Below are 13,896 nucleotides of genomic sequence, written 5' to 3'. Positions count from 1 at the left end.
GAAAAGTACCCAAAGTTACTCAGGCAGGAGGCTGAGACCGCCTTCCCTTGGCTTGGTGCCAAACTCTGAGCGCCCAAAAGTGTATTCTTTTGTATTTAGCTCAAAACTGTTTTACGGTTCACCACATAATATTCACTGCTGTTTGCACTAAAGTATGTATACTCTCAGGCCAACATTCTGCTGCATGTATATGTATACACTGTATGACGGTTGCTAGTTTATTCTCCCCATATTGTCTATTCTGTAAACTTCCTCTGGCTGCAACATACAGTTACACTATCCTACCTCAGTAACCCAGGGAAAATGCAGTTCCAAATTCTAAATTGTCTGTGTGTGTAGATTGATAGTGTTTTACACATCTAGACTACAGTGTATGGTTTTCTACACTTCACACTTTATTAATTGTACTGCTTAGTACACTTTTATTATAACCTCATAATTGTTATTGTGGATTATATTAGGTTTGTGTGATTTTATTATGTATCGTTTAATCGTTGACATGTCAGGCAGAAACCTATATAGCTGTTTAAACTCTTTTTTGTAAATGAATGTCATACTTTACTACACTGTCACACAAAAGTAGCACAAATAGCAGATCTACAAGCTCACAACATCGCAGTGCCATGCGTTGTGAGCTTGTATGTGAGTATGCTATTTCTTTTTTGCTATATCTGAATCTCTTATAAGTGAAAGTGAAAGTGGTTAACACCAACATTTCACTGCACTTCGGAAAAGATAAGAAGTTAGTTTCATTATTAGCTTACTTGGTGTCAGTAATAATGAAACCAACTTCTTATCTTTTCAGATGTGTTTAATAGCTACCATAAGATTCACACCTCATAATCAAGGTCATAATTCTGAATTTACGTTGAAATAGTGTGGTTTGTTAAGCAGTCTTCCAATTACTTGGCAACAGCTATGCAACTGCAAAATGTGGACACTTAATGCATAGTGATCTAAACAGTGACTGTTATAACATTATTACTTGTGACTGTATTATACCCCGTTTTATTATACTATATGTTAGACAATGCTACGGTCTGGTTGAGTGTACCACACCAACATTACATTACACATACAAGCATAATTTAACCATTTTCTGATGGATACTTGGCTGTGCTGTGTGGATGCTTGGCTTCAGCACTGCATTGTGTCTTTAATCTTTTTATGCTATGTTGGTGAATTGGATACATAGGACCACAATAGAAACAAGTCCCTAGGACTTGTTTTTGTGTTATCCTTTTAGCCTTAACATTTTGTTTACATTTTTGACTAATAAAGTATTCAATCAATCAATCTGTTACAAAGGGCATTTTCTATCAAAGCAAAGCCCCAGTTTAACCTCAACAACATTGATTGATTTATTGATTGATTGAATACTTTATTAGCAGTTTGCAAAACAGAAGTACAGTTCGATAAAAGGTCTGCCAAGAGACTTAAACCCAAGAAAGCCTATATGGCTATGGCTTCATTGGCTTGTTTTCCATTGGGGTCCTTTTGTACTCAATGAATCAAAAACACAATCTGCCGTTGGATCTGATCTGTACGCAAGTTCAACATTTACACAGCTACGCAGTGATATCAGTTTCGTTATAAGATATTGTTGTCCTTGTGGTTAATGTTGTATTGCTCATGTGTCTGATAACCGCTTCATATGTTTGGGAAGGGCAAAGGTTTTACAAGATATGGGCAATTTAAACATTGCATTGTCCCACCATATGAGCATATTGTGAATTCAATGGCACAGTCGAAGGAAATAACAAAACCAAAACTCAATGGGTCTTTCACATGCTGCACTGCAGTTAGGTGTGTGCATGTGTGTGTGTAGAGTACTGTATACTAGTATAGAAGCTGTCAGTTTTCTGAATCTGAATAGTGGCTCTGGAGTTTTGCTGCCCCCTAAAGGAGAATGCACGTTGTGCTCATGTGACCTGACCACTGAGTCAAGTATTCATGTGACAAGATGATGAGGACCAGAGGAGGAGCGGCCAAAATTCCAGAATTGCATCATCCTCACTCTTGGAATCTTGGAAAGTTACTGCCGTTTCTTTCTGTCGTCTTGCATCACCGTTTTGGTTTCATTTTTTCTTCAGATTGACCCTGCTCCCTTTCTTTTAAAGAGTGTCAAGACTAGAAGACTATAGAACAGGATACTTTTGGTTCATAATTATCAAGGCATAATAATACAATAAATGCTGCCATTGAACAAAGCTACATATAAATGCAAAATAACGGAACAATGGAGAGCAAAGAAAACATATATGATACTACTATACAATATAATAATGTGCAATTGCTATGAAATTACCGGTACACTAATGACAAAGAATTATTAGGCCCCATGCTGGTCTAGTGTGGGACACCCACTGCCCTCCTGAATGATAAATAAAGCATATTGTATAGCCTATAGAAGATTATAAAACTATTACATATACTATTACAGTAACAGTATAAGCCTCTCATACTCACACAAAACACATTCAACATGCCCACTCGCCGCCCCTTCAATGAACCAGGGTCCTCATCCAACTGGGGAAATCCCAAACTCCCCCCACCCCTTACCATGGTTAGGGTACTCCCCTCACACTCACACACACACACACACAGTCTGTTAATAATTGATGTTCTCTGTGCTTGCAAAGTAACAATGCCTTGAGTGTGTACGCAAAGTGAGGGTGCTGCTGAGATCTGTGTCTGCGTTCACGCATTTATCTTTGTGTGCGTGCATCTACATGTGTGTGCGTGCGTGCATGTTAGTGTGTGAGTGAGTGTGTGTGTTGTGGTGGATTATTTAGAACTCACATCAGAGTCTTTAAGAAATAACCAAGGTAGAGAGTGGACTGAAACAATGTCACTTTTATTACAAGGAGTGGTCCAGACCAAATCCAAAATCCATTACAGTGTGTGTCACATGTGCGCGCGTGTTTGTGCAGACTTCTCTTGGAGGGATAGAATTGAGTCAGCTGCACTCTCAACATATAAATATAAAGTGTTGTAATTGATAGAAAATAAGTAGTTTTTGGGTGAACTAAACTACTCCTCTAAAAGCACAGGCCTAATGTCAATCTACTGCATTCTATCATGTTTAAGAGCAAGAATGTATGTGTGCAAGTTTAAGTGTAACTCAAACATATACCGGTAATCAAAAAGTAAAATAATTTGTTTATAAGCAGTTCCCATGAAATTAAGAAAAGGCGGGAAGTATCAAGCTGGTAAAACAATATTCAGTATGTTATTTTGTGTGTTTTGTGTTGTGTTTTACTTGTGTAGTGTTTGTGATGTTATTTTGTTGTTGTGTGCCAGGGGGATCATATTTTGATATACTGCATTTGTTCTTTGAACTCCAATTCAATCCGTAACCACTTCCAAAAGGTCTCATTATGATAAGCTTCGCCCTCACTTGAACTAAACCCCCACTGAATGTTATTTCAATGTGACGATGATGAATAAATGAAGATATATGAGATGCAGTCAATCACACACAGCTGCTGGTAGGCTGAGCAAATTGAACTCCCAAGACAATTTATCCCCATTAGGAGGGAAACATTTTCAGAAATGCTATGCTTTGAATTAGAAGGTGCACATGCATTTCTAGGATTTCCTTTTCGCCTCTGGTTAGATCTCAATCAAAAGGCTAAACGTATTCATTCTGTAATGATACACTTATAAAATGCTACAGATGCCTCTATAAGTACACAAAGATTATAAGTGATCATGTCTGACAGACCCCTTTTAATTCATTATTGCACTCATACAATCATATTTTCTAATACAGGAAAATAAAAGGGGACAAAAAAGAAAGAAGGCAACAGTCGTATCTATATAAGAATGTTTCATAAGCAATGTGCCAAAAAAGGGTTATAATATGAACACAAGGAATCATTTGTTTCAAGAACCCAACACATTGGCATCAATTTAAACTAAAAACTGTATTTTGGGAACAAGGAAAGTGTTATTCTGTGTATTTCAGGTCCATGCAGGCAGCAAGCCGTCTCTGCTCCACCACACTCGGCTGGCCGTGCGTGGCAGGCCATCAAAAACCAACTTGTTCCCACTCCACCTGTTCAAAACACTATCAATCTGCTGCCTTCCAATGACAGGCTTGGCTTTCACCGGGGAGCCAATGGAAATGCACTGGAGGTCTGAGAGCCCGACCAATCGAGGGCGGGATTCTAATGTGGCCAGTCTTTATCAAGGTGCCACTTCCATTTTCAAGATAACGCTTATTTATGACCCCTGAGGAGAAAGCCGACGGGAGGCATCAGTCTTTTAGGAGCCACTGTGAAATCCTTCCAGAGGGCTCACCTGAAGGTGATTATGGAATTATCATACACCACACTATGGCTAAGAACAGGTGAGGGGAGAGAGTGAAGAAAGCCTTTCTATTGGCACTAGAATACTCCACGCTGTAGTAGCAACTTTCGCAGACATCAGGGACTTATTGGAAGAAACTTGGTGAAAAGGTAGCGGATAGCAGCATCCATTGAGTTAATCATTTGAACATATAGAGACTGGGGGCGCGATTATAAATCTGTGGACTCCCGTGGGCCAAACTGGGTCTGCCTGACCTGACCTGACCAACTGGACGTTGCTGTGGGCAAGTGAGTCGGTGCAACCCGGAGACAGAGACACTTCCCATGGATCCAAACATCCAGGGGTCTTTTCTGTTCAACAACGGCCTGAATCAGTTCCCCTCGGATCTCAAGGCACCGGTGTGCCAATACTCCGTACCCAACTCCTTCTATAAACTCAACCCGGGCCTGAACAACCAGCTGGCAGCGGGCACCCCTCACGGCATTAGCGACATCCTCAGCCGCTCCATAGTGGGCATGGGAACATCGGGCACCACCACACTGCTCTCCGGATACTCCACGATGGGGGGCTTTGGCCCGTCCGTTACCGGCGCCGGGATGTACTATAACCGAGACTACAACGGTGGCTTCGCTAAGCCGGACTGCCCTATGAAGGCTCGCAGCGTCAGCTGCTGGGCTGAGAACGGCTACGACTGGCGAGGAGGGAGGCAGCAATGCGCCAACAGTGAGTCTCTCGAACGTTCTTGTCTGACCTCCGCATGCACACAGGTCACACAATAGAACAAGTTCCTCTCCTTGCTAGACCATTTCTCTGTTGTGCAGAAGTTACCTTCCTCTGTCAACATGTCTTGTTACTTTGCTGACAGAGATGCCAGATGCTTTCATTCAAGTAAATGACTTGGTAGTAAGTGTTGCTCTAGTTAAGTCTGTATGTATTTATGAAGCATCACAGTGTCTGATGAAAGCCCATACAATGTGGTAAACACAAAGACGGTAACTATATGTAATGATGACATGCATTTCCTGTTTCATTTGTTTTATGGTAAAACTAAACTTGGGTGATGAATTAATGTGGCATATCGATGCCGCTATATATTTAGTCATAGTCGAGTCATATGTGAAAAAGATAAAGCTGTATGAAAATGATACATTGAATGCCACATGCTAGAATAATTGGTAGGCATACCAAATAAAAAAGGAACTGCAAATGGCTGATCACTAGATAAAGCTACCAGTGCAATGTTAAATGTAAAATTGTATTTCTTGTCATTTTGCTTCTGATAAGTTGCAAACAAAATTAACGTGCAATTATTTTGATTTAGATGCAGTTAACTTCTCAGTGATCTGGAATAATTTATTAAGATTATCACGTGTGAATATAATGTTACGTACCTGTGCAAGTGTATTATTTACGTGTTCAAGTGTTCTGTATTTATTTTTAATTCCAGACAGTAATACTCTGGGGGAGATGTCAGGCAGGAAGAAACACACTAGGCCAACATTCAGTGGACATCAGATATTTGCCCTGGAGAAAACCTTTGAGCAAACCAAGTACCTGGCGGGACCGGAGAGAGCCAGACTGGCTTATTCCCTGGGCATGACAGAGTCGCAAGTCAAGGTACATTTTGTGTTATTCCCTGGGCATGACAGAGTCGCAAGTCAAGGTACATTTTGTGTTATTCCCTGGGCATGACAAAGTCGCAAGTCAAGGTACATTTTGTGTTATTCCCTGGGCATGACAGAGTCGCAAGTCAAGGTACATTTTGTGTTATTCCCTGGGTATGACAGAGTCGCAAGTCAAGGTACATTTTGTGTTATTCCCTCCTGGGCATGACAGAGTCGCAAGTCAAGGTACATTTTGTGTTATTCCCTGGGCATGACAGTCACAAGTCAAGGTATATTTTGTCTTATTCCCTCCTGGGCATGACAGAGTCGCAAGTCAAGGTACATTTTGTTGCCGTCGTTGTTGGGCAGATCATATCTCCATATATGAACTGTTTGTGTTTTATTCCCCGTAAACCAACACCATACTGCATCAAACTGCAGTGTCACACAAAAGCATCAAAACTAGCATATTATCTACAAACTCGAAATGTGGCACAAATCGGCACGTTTTCAAGCTTGTAGATCTGCTACGTTTGCTGATTTAGAATTTGAATCCTGAAAAGTAACAGTTTTAGTTTTTCGGACATACTGTATGAGGTTTCCACCTGACAGTCAGAGGCCATTTACATTTCTGTCACATTCTGTGCAGAATGACTACTCAGTGCAGCTAGTGCACTTGTGTTACATCTATCAACAGCATTAAAAGGTTGATAGTGCAAATGTCACTGGTGATGCCCATGCAGAAAAATATTTACATTTACTACATTAACCCTGGCATTTACTACATTAACGCACTAGTTTGGGTCCCGGGCAAACATAATTTCTCTTTTGGGTCACGGGCTAAAAAGTTTGGGTTAATAATGACCATACACTATGTCCTTCCTTGAAGTGAAGTTCATTATAAGAATTGAAGAGTTTAGAGCAGGGGTCGGCAACCTTTTTGACATGAAGTGCCATGTTTTTATTTTCTTGATAATCGTCAGTGTGCCAGTGACACCACATCCAAATATATATATATATATATATATATATATATATATATATATAAGGTTGTAATGGTCATTAGACTCAATAACCCAATCTCCCAGACTCCCTCCCCAGTCAGGAGTTATAGGAGTTTGAATGAATGTATAATTATGTCACTGTGCAGGATGTAATTTGCATAGATATATACGTGAGGGGACTTAATTTAACTGGTGTTTTTTTATATATAAAATTTGTAAAGAAAAACCCTCTCTCTCACATGTATGCCAGTGTGCCAGTGATCACCCTCCCCTGTGCCAATGTTGGCACCCGCTGTGTGCCTAAGGTTGCCTACCCCTGGTTTAGAGTTCCATCCTTTATAAAATGCGGGCTCAAACTCCAATGAAATAAGCTGACATTTTACCAACTGGGTGACAGGGGAGAATTGGGAAATTCCCAAATCCTGTACTCATACTGTTGGACCAGATTTATTTATTGTTCCATTATTTTAAAAGGAGTCTGAACTTCTGAAGTTTAACCTGTGATTTATTTGTAATATAGGGCTGTTTGATCTGAGCAATTTGTTTGTTTGTTTGTTTATTCTATTCTAACTGAAGAAAAATAAGAAAATGATGTAGTGTGTGTATGCGTGTGTGCGCGCGCACGCGTGTGTCACTGGCCATACGTAGGCTAGGCTGACGAGTGACGACTTTAATTTAGATTAGATTCAGATCATATAGGCCTATCCAGATTTTAGACGCATTAAATAGCTAGTAGCTACTGAACTTTCAGGCCCCTTTTTTATACCCCCAAACTGTTTGAGCGCGTTGTTTCACCTCAAACAAGTTTGGATTTTCTGGAAATCGTCGTCAACTTTCTTGAGTAGGCTACGTGACTGCACTGCAGCTTGCTTGCTTGTGAGTCACTGTCAGACAGAATAATGACGGATCAAACAAACATCTCTCTCGCCCTCTGCCTCTCCTGCCTAGGTGTGGTTCCAGAATCGACGTACCAAGTGGAGGAAGAAGAGCGCGTCGGAGCCCAGCTCCACGCAGGCCGGCTGCCACGGGGGTCCGGGCGGCATGGGGGGAGACGCCTCGGAGAACGAGGTGGAGGACGAGGAGTACAACAAGCCCCTGGACCCGGACTCTGACGACGAGAAGATCCGCCTGCTGCTGCGCAAGCACCGCAGAGCCTTCTCCGTGCTGCGCATTGGACCGCACCACGTTTGAATTGAATTGAGACGTGACGCACACGTCACACGGGATGTGATGAGAGCGCACCCGCACACACACACACACACACACACACACACACACACACACACACACACACACACACACACACACACACACACACACACACACACACACACACACAGTGATGGAAAAAGTACTCAAATATACAAAGTATATAAAAGTACAAAAGCTATATTAAAATGTAGGCTACAAAAAGTAGAAATTACTTATGCAGATGTCCCATTTCAAGTTTTCAAATGTATAAAAATCTTTTGAAAATAGCAGATCTACAAGCTATTTGTAGGTTGAAGTCGTTAATATGTTTCATAATAATAACCAAAATCAAAGTAACTACAAAGAAACTAGTAACACAAGTTTTCAAATAAATGTAGTGGCGTAAAAGTACAATATTTGGATCTGAGATGTAGTGGAGTAGAAGTAAAAGTATTGGAAATGGAAATACTCAAGTAAAGTAGCCTACAAATACCTCAAAATTGTACTCAAATACAGTAGCCTACTTAAGTAAATGTACTTCACTTTCGACCACACACACACACACACACACACACACACACACGTGTATTCACATGTGCGTGCACAAACACGCATGTTGTAACCAAAAGGTATAGGCCTACAGATGTCACTCAAAACATATACTTGGACGGACCTGTATTAAGCATGTTCAACATATGCTTACTTAGTCTATATACCAAAAAACAAGTCTGATTTGTTTTATTCAATCTTGTAAGTAAGAGATGAGCTGGTGCAGCAGCCCCATCATTTTTGTAAGAAACTCAAATCCAATCTGAGAAAACAACATTAAAAATACTGCACGATTCTGTTTGTGTCTACATTAGTCTCGGAGACCACAGGCGTTTTACTTCTACATAAGAGGGTGTAGGTAGGCTATAAGACGATTTCTTTATGCTTTATTTTGCCATTATTTACACTTATCTCCGAATCAGATATTGTGCTGGGCACAATCAGCACATGCAGCTTTGTTTTTGTTTTTTTGCACTGTTGACTTGCAAATGGGAAATTTTAATTTTACTACCTGCAATGTTTTATTCCAGAGGTTACAAATAAAAACAGCAGCAACACTTTTACTGTACATCCACTTATATGTAAACATTGCCATATACAATCAAGTCTTACTTCACAACCCACACAGTAACCCTGAGAGTGAAAAATGATTGATTGATTGATTGATTGATTGAATACTTTATTAACAGTTTGCAGAAGAAAGCACGGGAGGTACAGTTAAATAAAAGAGGCTTTAAAACCCCAAAAAGCCTTGTTTCCATATTCAATTCATCTGACCCAAATCAAATTTTGACTTTCAAATGAAATCATCACTCTATTATTTAACTGTGGAGAATGAAAAAAATTTAAATAATGTCTTGGGTTCACAAAAATCACCATGTAAAGGAAGCCGGCAGTGGGACAAATGTTTCATACAGTTACCGGTATTATTAAAAGCTTTAAGTGAGGTGACCGCAGGTGTTTGGCAACAATGTTATAACGGGACTGAAGTAAAGTTTAGTGTGCAGGTGAAGCACTATATGGTGATAAACCTGCAAGCATTTAATTTCAGTGGACCTCTGAAATATTGTACAATAAATTATTGTGAATTATTTATTGATTTTGATGGTCAATGTGTCATCCTTTATAAACAAAACACTCTTTCATGAAAGGAATAGGACATAGCCGTGCCCTATTGCACTCGAAAATGAGCCATTCCTTTGGGCTCATTCCTTTTCCAAAGATATTTCTATCAATTATTTTAAGCCTAGAATCAAGCCATCCAGGATCCTGATGAATCATGACCATAAAACCTTCACAATTGGCTGGATGGCTTGATTCTAGGCTTAAGATCATTTATATAAATATCTTTGGAAATGAAAAATGACTAGCTTATTTTCGAGTGGCACCGCAAAATGGCTGCCACTGCTATGCACAACACAAACATGAAATTACAGTGGAAAGAAAGACACAATCATGGAGGACAGTTAAGGGTCAAAGGTCAAATCTTAACACTAATTTACCAGTGTGCTGCAGCTGCATTGAATATAACAGCAAGCCGTCCTAACATTAAAATCAATGACCGTATAGAACCACTTCAATCAACATTTAGGATCAAATGAGACACACCCTGTTCAGCAAACTGCTGTTAAAGCATATGGTTCCTACTGTAATAGGAGTTTAATGTTAATGGTGACCAAAGGTCACAGCTTTGGTTGTAAATTGACAATCAACAAATGAGTACCACAGACGAATAACAGTCTAAGTCCACACTATTGATCCATAATATATAAATGATAGATAAGGGTTCAGGACAACGAGGCCATTTCGTGGAGTGGTCAGTCTGAAATTTGGACTTAGACTGTTTTTCGTCTGTGGTACTCAAATGTCTACACAAAAAAACCCTCTTGAGCCTAAAATGAACTCGAGACAAATCTTCCACTTACAGTATAGAGATACTGTAATAGTCACATCAAGCTGGATTTATTTATTAGCCTTGATGCTCATTTAATAAACAGTTAATGCTACTAGAGTGAATGACACGCGTTAACACAAAAAAGTAAGTCCGTTTTGTTTTTTTGTTTCCTATATGTCCCCATTCTTCTGACGATGTCATGACAGTTGAGTGAGCATGAACATGACGGAAATGTGGGGTATACAGTTGGAGGCCATCGATATTGTCCTTTTCTTTTTGCTGAGGTTTGCGTGATCTGCGTAAAAGGACAGTTAACCCATTTTGGGCGGGAACCCCTTTTGGTGTTTTAAACATTATGTTATAATTTAGCTATTGAAAAATAGCAGATCTACAAGCTCATAGCGCGCCACCGAGTGGCGCGCTACGAGCTTGTAGGTCTGCTATTTTTGAAAAATCGTGAAAATTTAGAAGGATTTTTTCAGGATTTTTTTTTAGGTCAGGTCTAAATGGGTCAAATGATAAGGGACAATATCGGTGGCACCCAACTGTATGTCTGATTCAGAGTCACAGTTCCCATTTCATCAGCCTTTTCTTTCTCTTTCTTTCTTTTTCTTTCTTTCATCCTTGCTTGGCGTTTAAAGGCCATCGATCTGAACAAGATGCCCACTTCTGACTGCCCTAAATAGCCTGTCCATTCCACCTTCAGAGCACAGGCTTAATATCTCATATATTCCTGTTGTCATTCTTCTTTTCTGCCACCAAATAAGCATGGCTCACCCCACAGCTGAATTCTATGACCGCAGAATATAGAACGCAATCAGATCATTCACCTTGGGACATTTTTTTGCCAAAGCTATAAGCACGAGTGCAATAGAATCCTCAACCATCTAGCCTAACGATTTATTTTTTAGCTTGACCTACCTAAAAGGTCATCTGTTAGTCCAGTGGTTCTCAAACTTTTTAATTTCAAGGACCACCAATAACTCAACAAAAACTGTAAAGAGTGTACAAATGGTACCAAATAGTAGGGTCCATTTGGTTCTAATGGACCTGTAAGTGTCCATTTGGATTCTGCCTTAATAATACAGGCCCAAAAACAGGGAGGCCAGCTTGAAAGGAGTTAATGTTTGCTTAACCTGGTTCGGTTCGGTCAGAGAGCCACACGTCAAAATGTTTACTCAGAGAGTTGTACTCTATGCCGATGGCATGCAGCAGTAGTATAGCCTGTTAGTTACCTAACCACTCTGGTCTGTCTACCTCTGGAAAATTACTGGAAAGAAACACATGTTTGACACATGAAGACAACCGTGTACCTTTTTCATAGCCTCATATAACCGTATATAGCATTGTTTCCCAAAACAGTGGGATGGGCTGGGACCCATTTGTGGAGTCGTGGACCAATCAGTATGGGTCGGGCGTAATATACCCTTTGAATTTTTGTTTCCTACAATTTATTTTGTAATGATTTATTTTATATATATAAAAAAAAAATTATAACAAAAACAAAATCACAATTTTAAACTTTTTTTAAGAATCCCATAAAAACTAAATAATACAAATCCATTAATTAGAGGGTGAAAAAATGCTTTTATTACAGTAAGTAGTGGAAATAGCCACTGGACTTAGTCATATGCCATAAAGAGCTGCTCTACAAGCTGACAACGCATCGCAGTTTCAACCACCAACATGCCTTCTAGTATTTCTCAGAAAGCAAACTGTGCCAGGCAGGAATGTGCAATGGCAATAACTATTCAATTCAAACTGGAAGAGCAGACTATCACTATTACCGGTAAGAGATTGTAATCAGTCGAGTATGCCGAGTATGACATTGCAACATGTTTGTGAGAGAAATATTTTTTATTAATTTGCAAAAAGTGGAAATATCACAGGAATGTATAGTGTTTAATTGGTGTTTTCACCAGAAGTGAATAAATGACTGCATTGGTGCTTTGATCTAATGGTGCTGTACACTCTAACTATATTATATATACCATTTCCAACACTAGGGAGCATTAGGCTAGTGCGTTGATGACCAAAGCATGATACAAGTATACAAGTCTAATATAGACACGCGTCCAGCCGTCCACCCCCACTCACACACATACATTATTAAATCAATCATGATTACGATGAGTCCATTGGTTTTTAACTATGGTTACATTTATACAGTCAAGAGCCCAACTCACACGAGGAGGGCTGAATGCAATATATTTGTCTGTTTGAATGCAACCAGGAAATGTAAGGGGGTAAATATATATGGAACCGTGTGTAATATTAAAAGATAATAACTTACTAACATGCAGACGTTGGTCTACATTTCAAAGGTTTTGAATTAGTTATTAAATCCAGAACTATGGAATCAAACCAGAGAAATAATTCACTTAAGGAAAATACACCATGAAACTGGTACTGCAACGCTAAGCAAAACAATAATAATAATAAACAAAGAAATCCTCTGTTGATGTGGGCATGTTGCTTTCTGTGCATCTGTATGATTGCAATATTAGTGTTTGTAGTCCTGCAAATCGCATGTGTGCACATCCAGCTGTGTGTGTGTGTGTGTGTGTTTGGGTGTTGTCACTGCCCGTCATCCCAAAACATCTGCGTTCACTACAGTGTGGTAAATATGTAACAGAGGGGTGTGGATTCAGCTGAGTTAGACAAAATGAAAATGTCCATTCATTCATGTCAACATTCAGTATGTCTTGACAAATCTCAAGTATAGTTCATGGAATAAAGCACTTGGTATATTAATAAAACACAGACGGTATTGCAAGTAAGCACAAGAAGGACAACACAAAGACTGGCTAATGCTCACTGAATCAACAAAAATGGCATCTTGGTCAAATCGCATTGCTGTTGTGGAGTCATTAACCACCTAAACCCTATACTTAGTCGACAGGCATCCCCTAAGGGGCTATACTAGGCCACCTGTTTTTCCCCCGCTACACCAAATAGCTTCATCGAAGATAGCCGTTCTACACACGTACAATGAAGCTGAAGATTGACCATTTTCGGGGAGTGTCTGCCAAAGAATATATAGGGATGCTATGATCCTTGTTAAGATTAAGTTAAGGTTTGGAGTTATTTTGTCGTTGATTAGAAATTAGTAGTCTCGCATTCCAATCATAAAAGCTCTGATCATGAGCTAGTGATAAAGCGGATGTGAGGTTTTGTCCTTAGGCCTACAGTCGCGCAAATCTAATATAGAAACACCTAAGCATATATAGCTTGCTGCTTAGCAGAATGGATATTGAAGTAAAATATAGAGATATGTTAAAATATATTTCCGTGAACCGAAATGCCAGCTTTCTTGCTCGTATTTTGGGAGGTGTAGTTC

The 13,896-nt window shown here is 39.7% G+C and overlaps 1 protein-coding gene across 1 annotated transcript; it reads left to right on the top strand.

Moving 5' to 3' along the window:
- Positions 1-4,637: 4,637 nt before the first annotated feature.
- Positions 4,638-8,113, top strand: nkx6.3 (NK6 homeobox 3; the record flags this gene model as incomplete). The annotated part of the gene is made up of 3 exons (XM_079515824.1): positions 4,638-5,037; positions 5,762-5,931; positions 7,871-8,113. 3 exons carry the CDS (start codon positions 4,638-4,640, stop codon positions 8,111-8,113), a joined length of 813 nt encoding a protein of 270 aa, XP_079371950.1.
- Positions 8,114-13,896: the final 5,783 nt, after the last annotated feature.

This window comes from Electrona antarctica, assembly GCF_951216825.1.
Source record: "Electrona antarctica genome assembly, chromosome: 12".
Classification (NCBI taxonomy): domain Eukaryota; kingdom Metazoa; phylum Chordata; class Actinopteri; order Myctophiformes; family Myctophidae; genus Electrona; species Electrona antarctica.
The sequence above is the reverse complement of the archived record's forward strand: the minus strand, read 5'-3'. Positions and strand labels throughout refer to the sequence as shown.